The sequence below is a fragment of the Kwoniella bestiolae genome, chromosome 1, assembly GCF_000512585.2.
Source record: "Kwoniella bestiolae CBS 10118 chromosome 1, complete sequence".
NCBI classification, from domain to species: domain Eukaryota; kingdom Fungi; phylum Basidiomycota; class Tremellomycetes; order Tremellales; family Cryptococcaceae; genus Kwoniella; species Kwoniella bestiolae.
In genome coordinates, this window is record NC_089241.1 from 430,079 (window position 1) to 442,586 (window position 12,508).

General features: G+C 46.3%; 3 protein-coding genes across 3 annotated transcripts; 1 reads left to right on the plus strand and 2 right to left on the minus strand.

Moving 5' to 3' along the window:
* Positions 1–2,148: 2,148 nt before the first annotated feature.
* I302_100162 (uncharacterized protein) lies at positions 2,149–4,707 on the minus strand (the record flags this gene model as incomplete). The annotated part of the gene is made up of 13 exons (XM_065869035.1): positions 2,149–2,419; positions 2,480–2,573; positions 2,634–2,785; positions 2,838–2,879; positions 2,940–3,080; positions 3,136–3,270; positions 3,364–3,566; positions 3,622–3,705; positions 3,764–3,878; positions 3,937–3,992; positions 4,053–4,128; positions 4,203–4,410; positions 4,497–4,707. 13 exons carry the CDS (start codon positions 4,705–4,707, stop codon positions 2,149–2,151), a joined length of 1,788 nt encoding a protein of 595 aa, XP_065725107.1.
* A 1,127-nt stretch (positions 4,708–5,834) lies between these two features.
* On the plus strand, positions 5,835–8,172 carry I302_100163 (uncharacterized protein; the record flags this gene model as incomplete). Its single annotated transcript, XM_019190186.2, has 4 exons — positions 5,835–7,349; positions 7,406–7,617; positions 7,686–7,804; positions 7,895–8,172. 4 exons carry the CDS (start codon positions 5,835–5,837, stop codon positions 8,170–8,172), a joined length of 2,124 nt encoding a protein of 707 aa, XP_019046934.2.
* Positions 8,173–8,730: 558 nt separating this feature from the next.
* Positions 8,731–11,724, minus strand: I302_100164 (uncharacterized protein; the record flags this gene model as incomplete). Its single annotated transcript, XM_065869036.1, has 18 exons — positions 8,731–9,000; positions 9,068–9,114; positions 9,233–9,333; positions 9,604–9,646; positions 9,748–9,880; positions 9,966–10,054; positions 10,111–10,187; positions 10,252–10,285; positions 10,365–10,383; positions 10,451–10,672; positions 10,743–10,825; positions 10,899–11,014; positions 11,085–11,172; positions 11,262–11,292; positions 11,353–11,408; positions 11,472–11,507; positions 11,567–11,594; positions 11,665–11,724. The coding sequence occupies 18 exons, from the start codon at positions 11,722–11,724 to the stop codon at positions 8,731–8,733; spliced, it is 1,533 nt and encodes a 510-aa protein (XP_065725108.1).
* Between the last annotated feature and the right edge of the window lie 784 nt (positions 11,725–12,508).

Below are 12,508 nucleotides of genomic sequence, written 5' to 3' on the forward strand. Positions count from 1 at the left end.
CTGTGGAGCAATAAGAATATGAATATGGGATGATGAATCCACCGAAAACGCGGACCGGGTTTGACCGATTGGGGAAAGGAGAGGGACGGTGAGAGAAGCAGAAGAAGAAGGCACAATGATCAGCTCCTGGTTCTATGTGAATACTGGATTTTACCATATGAGGTGAACGGAGATACAAAGAGGCGAATACATGAGGATGAGGATGTTTATATAATGTAGATCAACGATGAGATGGGAAAAGGATCCCTTTGATGGATGATAGGATGATGGGATGATGAAATAACCGGACTCCGATGAAAGAGGGAAAAGGGATCATCCCATAGCGTATGAGTGGGTGTAGCTCGGATGACCGGTCATAGATCAATGAGATGCGAGGTGATGAACAAAGAAACCAGTCTAGGGGAATAAGGATGTATCGACACATTGGCCACTCACAATTATCGATGAAACTTGATTGATGGTGAAAGCACTCCTCTCCTTTCAACTAGTTGTTTTCCCTGCCTGTTTAAAATCTCTACGATGCAATTCCGTCTAAACCTGTTATCCTGATGATGATGTATCGTGCGTGAAAGGTATCTCCAAAAGGCGTTGGTGTTGTGGATGTATCGTTGGTGATGGGTAAGAGAAAAACAATGTTTATTGATTTATTGTTGTTTCTTGGAATCGGGAATGGATGTACGTGTTACAATGATGACTGATGGGATACAAGTATAATGGAATAAACTGCAAATACATATACAGGTTTTTTCCTTTTCCTTCTTCTTTGCTGATTTGAATGTCTTGAATCGCTGACGCGGGGAAAAAGGGTAAAAAGAGATTGGTTGGGCAGTGTGTGAGAAATACCAACACACTAGGGAGAGGAGTTGTTGTCTAATTAGGCCCCGGTCTGTGCTGTGTGCTATTATGAGGTGTTTTACGAGAGGTGACGGGAGATCAATAAGGGGGAAGAGCAAGTAAAAGGGCAGACGAATGCTACTGTGGTCCCTTTGTTATGATGTTATGGATGTTTCTCTGCATTCCCTCCTTGGTTTCCTTGGGGATCCCCCGCATTTGAATATTGATTGAATGATTCGATTACAATGAGCCCCTGCCTTTTTCCCCTTTTCCCCTTGGATACCCCATTTGCCCCAAAAGTTTGAAGGGTTGAGCCCCGTATTACACTTTCCTCTGGATTGGTGCGTGTGCTACGAATGAATCCCTTTTGGTGTGTCTTTGTTCCTGAGAGGATTACGCTTACGATGGGAATTGAAATAACTACTTCGGGTTATAACACAGAACAATGGCCATTTCTCGGCCGGACCTAAACTTTACTTTGTTACTTGTTGCGCTCAGCTCTGCTCCCGCATACATGTCAACGATGATGATGATGATGATGATGATGATGCATGATGCATGTTTCACTTTTGACGATTGTTGGAATACCTCATCAATTACATGTACATATCCAATCATACATGGATGGGGTATTGCCAATGATCGACACCTTGGTACGAGTACCTCGGTCAAAACATCGCATGGATCGTTTTGATCGTAATGTTAAGCGGGATACCCTCAAGCACAGTTCGCTTAGTTATTGGGAAACATGCTCCGAACCGAATTACAATAATGGCATACGATCCAGTCTGGACAAGGTACATTACATGACCACCATTGCAGCCCAGACAGAAGCGTGTATAAGTAACTTGAGCGCTAAGAGGTACGGTGGACATGTGTAGCGCGCTTGGATCTTCATCCTCGTCCTGATTATTCGGAGACTGATGGAAATGCATGCCGTCATGGTATAACATTCCATCAGTCATGGCATTTCTTTTTCTTCTCATCGAGGTGTTGATTCATCACGATGACTCAGCCTCCACTGTTCTGATATCTCGGTACCACATTGCGCCTTAGCTTTGAAAGTTGCAGCGAAGGTATCAGTGCGGAGTCAGTACAGTACCGCCATGTCACCTCGGTCGTTTTATCATAATGCATATGTCATCATTCATGATCTATGGATACAAGAAATTAACCTTCTGCCTATAAGCACAACTTGTATTTCCAATCGCATAATCGCATAATACGTAAAAGCACCAAGAGAAAGCAAGAGATCAAATTGTGATGTGTCGTCAGCGATATATCCCTAACATTTTGATCTTTCATCATGACCTATTAGTATCCAAGCTCGACAGGATGACCATTCAAGTAGTTGTTGGAACCTTCTCGGTAGTTATCTTGGATCAAGGTTGAGTTGTTGATCGTGAACTTGAGGATATCCTTTCGACCAGCCAAGAGATCATGTTCCGTCCAATAAGTCGAGTTGACAGGAGCCTCGGGAGTAGTGGGAGGTACAGGAGCGGTCGTATTGACGTATGGATCGGGATAGATGTATGGGTTCGAAGCGTTGGGACCATTGGGGTTACCAAAGTAGGTGAAGTTGACCCTGGTAGATATGCAATTCAGTGTCACATATGGTCAATGGAAGATGTGATCATCCACTCACCAGTAACTTTGGATCAAACGAGACAAGTTTCTCTCAGGCTCAGTCCAATTGTTGTTCCAGCCGAAAACGTAAGGAAGATCGGAAAGATGTTGAGCTGAAAGCAAAGACATGTCAGCAAAGTGCATTTGATGTTCTATTCAGCCATATTACTCACCTCCGTATCTGTTGGTCGAGATGTTCCCGAGTACATAATCGAAAGTGTAAGTCCAAGTTCGATTGTAGAAGTACTCATTGGCTTGACGAAGCATGTGTCGTCGGGGAGCAGTGTGTCGAGCATCGGTCAGGAGGGCAGCGAATTGCTTGTACCTATGAAGTGGAATGTCAGCTCGCATTCAAATGGTACATTGATGATACTCACGCGGAATCAAGACCGAAAGTAGCATTACCAGAACCGAAAGGTCTGACAGGAGACGTATCGTAGTCAGCATCTAACACACCTTTCCAATAAAATCCTACTTACGCTCCTCGAGCTGGTACATCTGGGTACCATGTAGCTGTGAGATTATCAGTGAAGTTGGCGGGGAGCGGGACTGGGTACAGATTGTTGAAGTAGTCGGGCAAGGTATCGCCAGTGATATTGACGGGAGTAGCACCGGTCGCTCTGACAATATACTGGCTTAGCAGGTATACCAGGGAATACTGAAGATGGTACTCACTCGTCTTTAGTTTGACCAATGATGAACGGGATAGGAGCGATAACACCTTTCTCGAGTAATTTCCAAGGTTGATCAGGGATGAGATCGGAATCGACACTTGGACCTGCGAGAAGCAGGGTGAGATACAGTATTTCCCTATAACCTTTATAGCTTACCGTAAACGAAGCTAGATGTCAAGATATAGTCAGCTTGAGATTCGCTTTACTCGAACGAGCCATCTAATCTCACCTTCTGGTCCAGTTAGGGTTAGAAAGGATAATTAACTGAGCATTGAGAATCTCCTGAGCAGTATGATTTCGAAGGCAGCCGACCTCTTGACCGAAAGTGGTGTTATCGCAGTTGGTCAAGTTGAGGAGTTGAGTGTATGGTTCGAGCCAAGTCTTTTCGGTAAGACCAACAGGTACGCTGGAGGGAGCACCGGAACTCATGATCTGTAGATGTCTCGTCAGCTTTTCGAACGATGGTAGTCTGTCAGTGATAACTCACCGCAGAGTTGAAAAGGCTTTGCCCGGTATCAAAGTATAGGTGGGATATGGTAATGGCACCAGCTGAGTGACCGTGAAGGGTGACCTATGGCCATATGGCGTCAGCTTGAATGTGGGAAACGTCGAAACCCGATTCAGCTCACCCTATGTTTGTCTCCACCGAATGCCCAGATGTTCTCTTGTACCCATTCCAAAGCACGGATGATATCTCTCATACCGAGGTTACCGGCTCGAGCGTGGTCGAACGCGGGACCGTTGCTGACACAGCCAAAATGGATTAGTCTGCTTTATAAAATCCCAAGATGGGGCAACTCACGGCCATCCAAATACACCAAGTCGATAGTTTAGGGTGACGAAGATTACCGGTTTTTCCTGGTTAGGATAGTTATCAGTTGGGTGTCATTCTAAGATTCAGGCTAAAAGGCGACTCACGAGATCTTGCGAGTACGAAACAATGTTAGTACCATCATGGACAGTACCACTTCCCCATTCCCAGCCACCGGGATGACTAGAGCGTGACGAAAAGGTTGTATCAGACATGACTTATAGATGAAGCTGAGGGGTGTAGAGTCTAACACTCACAGATAAACGATAACGGGAAGAGGATCCTCGGATTCCCAGCAGCTAGAAGGAGTGTAGACGTTAAGGAAGAGACAGTTCTCAGAGGTGCCTCCTGGACCGATGTCTGGGTTGGTGGGATCTTGAAGACATGATGGAGCGGGATGACGAGCGTCAACATCATCGGTGTAGTTGTATGGGATAGGTCTTCTCCATCGAAGGAAGCCGATAGCTGTGAGTGACCTCTCGTCAGCTCAACCATGAAAGGGATATGACACGTATCTAGGGATATGTGGTCAAGATGAAAAGAGAACCTACGAGGAGCAGCGTATGGAATACCATAAAACTTGTCTACCTTGTTAGTCTCATCGTGAACACCGGTGATAGTCACTCCTTCTTTATAGAGTAGTGAGTTGTAAGGGTGGATAGTGACGGCGGGTGAGGATGAGCCACCGTCACCTTTCTTACGAGCATCGAGAGTTGATGATAAGATTAGAGGGATGAAGGGAAGGAGGGATAGTAAACGCATGGTGTATGATTGGATGTCAAGGCTATAGCATACGGTAGGGAGGATATAAGCTATGTAGAGGATGAGAAAGAAAGATAAGAAGAAGAGGAGTGAAGTTTGGGTCAAGGGGTATTTATATCTACGTCTTTCATGACTGGTCGGATTGACTCTCTGATTCTTCCCATCTGCACGCTCCTCTCTCTCGTTATTCACCTCGTGTTGTGCCTGCATGACATGCTGATTCATCGACAATGATGGATGGTATGATATGATTGATAGGTGGATAAGAGTGAGACAGTGAGGAATGTTGAATGCTCGGGTATGATGGTTATATTCGGTCAGGTACGATTAAAGATTGATCTGCGATACTACACTTGTTGATCTTCAGCTTGGGAGGTGAGTGGGTCGACGTGGTCAGACGTTTGTTTTGCTAAGCGAGGTCAATCCATCAGTGACAAGTGACAAGTGACTAGTGACTAGCTTGAAAACTTAGTTGCGAATGGGATCCTTTGTGATGGTTGAACCCTCCCTTTACAACGTGTTGAGCAGATCTGATCTTGTGTTGGAGCAGGCTGCGTGCATGACCGAAGAAGATGAGGGTGTCATCGATTGATTGATTGTTTGGTCAGATGGAGAGAGGAATGATCACTGCCAGGATGAGTGGGAGCATGCGGGAACCATTGAGATGGATTGACTTGAGCAGTCGAAGGACTGGATGTGGAGAAACAGATGGACTTGTAGCGTTATCGTGTAGTGCTGACGATCATATTTGCGATATCTGACGTGGCCAATCTGCTAGTCAGCTCTCCATCAACCATCCGCTATGGCGATTCGTAGATATCATGTAACAGACGTATTGCTGGAGAGTGTCATAAGTAATGAATGAGAACGGATATCCCATAACTTATCCATGTTGCTTGTGCACAGCAGCTGGTCGAATGGTTCGATCTGCTTAATTGAGCTACCCACTTACACGAGCCTCAGACGAGATTTGAGATTAGATCACCTCTTCGAGAGATGGGATCCGCTCCGATAAAGTGGAAAAGTGTCATCGCTTCAACCTCACTTTGAAATCTACTCAATCTTGTCCATCGCATCTGCGGCTCTATCGTATCCTGTCCTCTCACCGCTGGCAACACCTGGACAAGATGATCTCGCTGCTTGGCGCCAGCCCATCAAACATGTCTCCGCGGTCCGTCCACCGAGCGATCCGACGCGCGTTATCAAAGATTCCAGGAAACGAGAGACAGCTTCACGTAGCTTTCGGTCGATATCCAACTTCGATAACCTCGAAACACATCATCAGTACCTTGTCTACATGTCGAGTAGCCATTCCCCATCAGCTAAATCATGGGCATCAGTTATCCCGAAATATCCAGTGTCGACCTACTCCACCTTCTCCTCATCGGCAGCCTCCTACTTTCCAACGACATCATGCCTCTACCTCTTCTCCGCCTTCTACACGCCCCCCTCGTACCAAATCCGAACGTCGTATACGGCGCCTACGAAACCTTCTGTTCTTTCTCACCCTGCTCACCATTCTATACTACAACTACTCGCCCTTCCGACACACAGTAATGGCAACAGTCCGATGTGCAAGGCTGATGGAGGCTGTTCTAATGGATGTATGGGATTACAAGCAGGTTTTCGCGGCTGAAGAGAAGCTTGGCGCACCTGGTAGGGATCTGACAGATGAGGAGAAGCAGATACGTCGGCAAGCCAGGAAGGACTGTCATAAGCGGAGTGCGACAAGGCTGTTAGAAGCTTTGAAGAAGAATTCCGGGATATACGTGAAATTAGGACAACACGTCGCTGCTGTCCAGGTCTTACCTAAAGAATGGACTCAGACGATGACACCACTGCAGGATCAATGTTTCCCCACCCCCATTGAAGATATCGATAGGATGTTGAAAGACGATTTAGGCCTGGGTATCAACGACCTGTTCGAAGATTTCCAACCTAATCCCATTGGGGTAGCTTCGTTGGCTCAAGTCCACCGAGCGATCGATAAGAAGACTGGAGAGAATGTCGCAGTAAAAGTACAACATGCAGATCTGAAGGAGTTCGCCAAGGTAGATATGGTGACTGTAAACTTTGCGATTCATTTCGTCAAATACATTTTTCCCGATTTCGAGTTTAGCTGGTTAGGAGAGGAGATGAACCACATGTTACCGTTAGAAATGGATTTCACCAACGAAGCTCTCAACTCCAAACGGTGCAAGGACGAATTCAAGCATTTGAAGGGGAAGACAAGTCTGTATTTACCCAAGGTCCTTTGGGCAGAGAAACGATGTATGGTCATGGAGTTTATAGAAGGTGCCAGGGTGGATGATCTCGTATATCTGAAGAATAATGGTATAGATAGGAATCAGGTCTCTCAGGAATTATCAAGGATATTCAGCCAGATGGTATACCTCAATGGTAATTTTCATGCGGACCCGCACCATGGGAATCTGTTGATTAGACCGAGAGCGAAAATTTCATCGAGTCCCTTCAATTTCGATGTCTGTTTGTTGGATCATGGACAGTATTTCGATATTCCTGATGATCTTAGAGTCAATTATGCCCATTTCTGGTTATCATTAATCAAGAAGAGCTCGAAGAAGACCACGGAGGAGAGGAGGTATTATGCTAAGCTTGTTGGAAATATCGATGAGGACATGGTGAGTTATTTTGTCTCCTATATAGAGAGTCTGACTTACCTTGATTTTTCCGGTAGTACCCATTCCTCGAATCAGCTATCACCGGTCAAATCAATATGGCAGATGAAACCAACGACCCCTCATATGGATCTGGCAATAGACCAACTTCTTTACTGGAATTAGGAACCGGGTCAATGACAGATAACCAGGTGAACAAGCTCAGAGCTGCAATGATGGAAAGGGACGATTTGATCGTATCGATCTTTGAGCTGTTGAGGACTGTACCGAAGTGAGTCTGCGCTTCGATATGCCGTATATTGCTGCTTGGGCTACAGCTGATGTTCTGGTCCTACCCAGACGTCTGTTAATGATTCTCAAGTTATCTGACCTACAGCGGTCATTGGACCAGAGTCTAGCTACTACACATGGTCAGAATAGGGTATTCGTCATAGTAGCAAGGTATTGTGCCGAAGCCGGTAAGTCATGTGACCATCTTAAGTCTACACCTTCGCCGTCTACCTATATTTGCTAGGTGATCTCATGTTAATTGCTATTCCTCTCATCAGTCTGGCAATCCGACATCAAATCCCTCCGAGAATCGTTATCCCAAACCGGTCTATCATTCTCCGTTCTACGCCGATTCGCCTCGGCTATATGGGATTATACATACTGGAGTACCACACTGGGTATAGTGGAGTACGGTATGGATATGAGAGCTCGATGGGTGAAGATCACCTTGTGGATCCATGGGCTAGGGAAAGGTGGGCTGAAGGAGGCCGAGGATGAAGCTGCTGGATTGAGAACCAAGAGAGATGCGGTGAAATCTCCTTTAGGCTTATCATAAATTGCTGTCTTGAAGGTTGATCAATAGGAATGAGATATCATCAGGCATGTATTGGATGGATATATTCACTTGGAATTTCATACTATAGCATTATCATGGGGAAGACAGTGTAGCATGAAGTATATGGTGTATCATCTTCTCTGCCTGCAATCACTACCAAAACATCTCGTCTGATTGGCGTGACATGGGGGCCATATATATCTGACGTGGTCCACCGTCCAGTAAACCACACCCCATCTGATCATTCCATCCCGATTCCGCAAACATGAAATCTCCGAAGGACTTCAACGCCCATCTACGCGTGCAAAATGAGCTGAAGCTACTGTACCTCGCATGAAAGCGACCCATGCACAATCTGCGATCGGACCCTTCATCAAGTAGAGATGCATGCTGTGTCGACAACAATTTATCGCACGATTTCATCATAGAGAGAGAGATACACGGTAAATTGTGGTCTTTCTCACGGTGGACGTGTTACACATATATTCAACTTCCCAATTTCCCCTGCCCAGGAGACTCTGTCTCGGCCCCAGAGCCTCGCGGAATATAAGCTCAGGTCTATTCGATCGTAGCGGCGGCGTTGCCCTTCGCACTTCCATCTGGTGAAGCATAAGCTTCGATCCTGGTTTCTTCGGGCTTATTCTCGCCCATCAAACTTGTGATCCTTCCGAGCTCATGTGCCCTGGAACCCTTTAATCCATCACCACCATGTTCCCTCCTCGCGATCGCCTCTTCCTGCATGTATCTTCTGATCCTCACTGACTCCTTGACGGTGTCTACGCCAGGGAGGTACATCGCATCGATCGATTCGAGAGGTACACCTGCGGTCTGAACCGAAAATCCCAGCGGTCAGATTGAATTTCTATCAGCCCAAGAAGAGCAGAGGATGACTTACTTCGGGACAGAATAACCACACTAAAGGAGCGTAGGCGAAATTGAACACTATAAATCAGTAGAAAATGAGCGTTACCTAGTCGTAGTCGTATATCCATGACTTTTTGGACGTTGCAGTAGATCCATGTTGGAGGTGTACAGTGTTACGAGCGGTGATCCAACTCACCCGCGAAAACTAGGAACATTCCCCAGCCAATCTGGGAAATACCGATGGGAGTTACTTGAAGGATCACGAAATCGAATAACCATTGCAGGGCGACACAAAGACTTTTGGCATATACTCAGCATTAGTCGTATCATTCCATCAAGAGACAGAAAAGGCCAAAAGCAAGGCGGGTGTGGGGGGTAATCATTTAACGCAGAAAGGGAGGCGGATGTGGCGGATGTGACAAAAAGGATAGCAGTGGGAGGAGGGGAGATCACGGACGGATGGCACGTCTAAACCATCCACACGGAGGGAAATAAAAGTACATGCAAGGCGGAGTAATCTGATAGGAAAAGGAAAAAAAAGATAGACCGAAAGGTTTTGAAACATACCCTCCACCTTTGGCCCGGTAAGTGGTCGAGAGGATCTCGTTACCTACGGGAGAACCAGAATCTTGATCAGCTCTTAATCATTCACAAGACCTTTTCTCTTGCGAGGTAATCTTTCTTATAATAAGAATGCTTGGTACTACTAACTGTAACACCAGACACCTGCCATACATCCCCACGTGAAGAACGACTGATAAAGAAACAGGCAGACAGTTGCGACGTATCCCGTAGGTCTGGTGTTGACTTTGACCATGGCGGCGAGAACAACCATTGTGATTCCCTATTTTGCCATTTTGGGGTCAGCGGGAGTCATTTAAGCGCGTCAAACGGCGGTTCCAGAGGACATGCTAGAGTGGGCAACTTACCATACAGATAGCTGTGACTATGAAACAGTTCCTTCTACCCGCTCGTTCGATGAGGATCCAAGTGAGGATACTGGCTACCAGGAACCAGACTGAAAGGGATGAAAGGAGATTAGCAGAGCGACTGGTAAAAGAGGTAGATTTTTACCTTGCAAGAACCCGGACATGAGTGTAGATAGATGTTCTGAGAAACCGACGGAGCCTTCGAAAATTGTAGTTAGGTAGCTTCAAACAGTGTCAGTATGGGTATTGCTTTTAAAAGCTTGTAATGCCACGGAGGCATACTTACAAACTCAGGACCGTAGAGCCTGAGAACGGTTGAGCTGCACATGAGGGGTGAACAAGTGTCCAATATCAGCTATGTATCACGACATATCCTCAGGATCCTCGCCGATGACATACCGATTTGGATACAGCATGCCTGAGGGAGAACGACAGTCGTCCTTGATCAGCCTCTTGCATGCCATCGACGGGATTGGGTCACTCACAGTGATCACTCTGCGCTTCTCCCTTGGACCATCGTCGTTCTTCTTCCATGTGACCAGGTCAGCCCAAGAGGCGCCATGTTCTTGCTCAAATGTGATAGCTCGGGTCATATCTTCGATCTGCTCGTTCACCAACACGTCGCCCTCTGGTCGATTGAGTAAACAGCTAACGACGGTTCGAGCTTGGTCATACTTTCCATGAGCGATAAGCCATCTGGGAGATTCCTTTGACGTGAATCCTCAGCGACATCCCGTCGAAGCAAAGGCTGGTCTAGAAGGAGGAAGTGGAACTTACGGGCATAAAGAGAACCATGAAAGCCATGATCGAAACACTGATCGTCTGTAGTGCGAAGAGCAATCTCCAAGTGATATCTTGTGCTACAAGTCGACACGGATAGATGTTTGTCAGCTAGGTGTACATGCTTATGTTTACGGTATCGAATTGGCTCACTTGGGAATTGTTGAAGCAAACCATACCCAGCCCAGTAAGCGATTAATTGACCGATGATCAAGAAACTTAAAGAAGTGCAAATGACGGTACCTCTCAGCTTGGCTGGTGAGGTCTCGCTGCGAGTGCCAAACTCCTGGCTTTCAGCTCACCATTCCCTCTCACGGTGCCGAATCGGGCAACACTCACTTTTGCCAACTTGGAAGTGTCGATGTGATACCTCCTAAACCAACACCCGCGACCATTCGTCCGACAATCAACATCGCTGTGTTTTGTGCTGCGACTTGAATTACAGAACCGACAACCATCGGTAAAGTGTAAATGAACAGCAGGCCTCTTCTTGAAAATCGATCACCGAAAAGGGACACAAGCAGGGCCCCAACGAAACAACCGAGTTCTGTCAAGGTGAAATCAGCATATCTGTGCTCCTTTGGAGGAGACCAGGAATCTGGCTTACCGAACAGACTGGTGACTGTTCCTTGCATCGAAGTGCTGAGGTCAATTCTCTTTCGACTAGACCATGAGATGATGTAGTCAGCCCTAGATAATCCATTCGACTTGGGCACGATAACTTACATGCGGTAGTAGTGATGACAGCACCAAGGATGGCGTCTTTGTCGGAGAATAAGCCTCTCTCTCTCTCCTCATCCATCTGTCATTGAGACACCTACTGTCTAAACCAAATAGGATCCAGCCCATCTGTGATGCAGATTAGCTTCTATCCTTCAACTTATTAATACGCGCACAAGATCAATGTGCAGCGACATACTCCAGCGGCCAGAGAGATAGCTACCGGGAGCTTATTCCCCCTCAATCCCAGGTATGGCATCTTGGTGATGTGATTGTCACCTGTCGTTTGTCAGAGCAGAAAGAGAAAAGAAAAACGATGTAAATCACGACGTCGAATACCTTCAAGATATTTGCGTAAGGTAAGTTATTAAAGTTATTGCGCTCGTTATGTATAAGCGAATCAAGTCATTGCCCTTTCATGATGGTCAGTACGAGTACCTCCGTCTATTTATCCCAACATCGTCTACCCCATCGTGACACCAAGCCAACATTCCCAAGCCGCGATATACCGTAGAATGTTATCTTTAGAACTTCCTCTGATGCTCATCGTGATTGCCCCGTGAGTCTCCCTCGGGGCACGAGCGGTGGTCCCTTCGGACTGATGCATATATTGATGGAATGATGCAGGGTTTCCGGTAAATCGAGGATACACACAATCGTTAGTACCATTCAGTTCATCTATCTGTGGACTTGTCATCCCTTCCTTCGCTATCCTTGCATCATCATTGAGGGAAATCAATTTAATGAATTGCGATATAAAAATAGAACAGGAGTGTCATTTCGGCATTTCGGGCTTTACAAATAACGTTTCTAAGCGTTGATCGAAGCCGGGTCCGATATCGCCCTTTGAGTTGCCGATATCGAGAAATCGCTCCGGATTGAGATGGGCATTGGGAGGATTTCTGCATACGAATCTTCGTGAGATTGACCGCCATGCGCCATGTATAGGGTTCCAAGGTGTCTCTATGGTCGTCGCATCCATTGGAGTTTCGACTGCTCTCTGGATGAAGGATATGGAAAGGTATGTTCTGTAGTGTCAACCA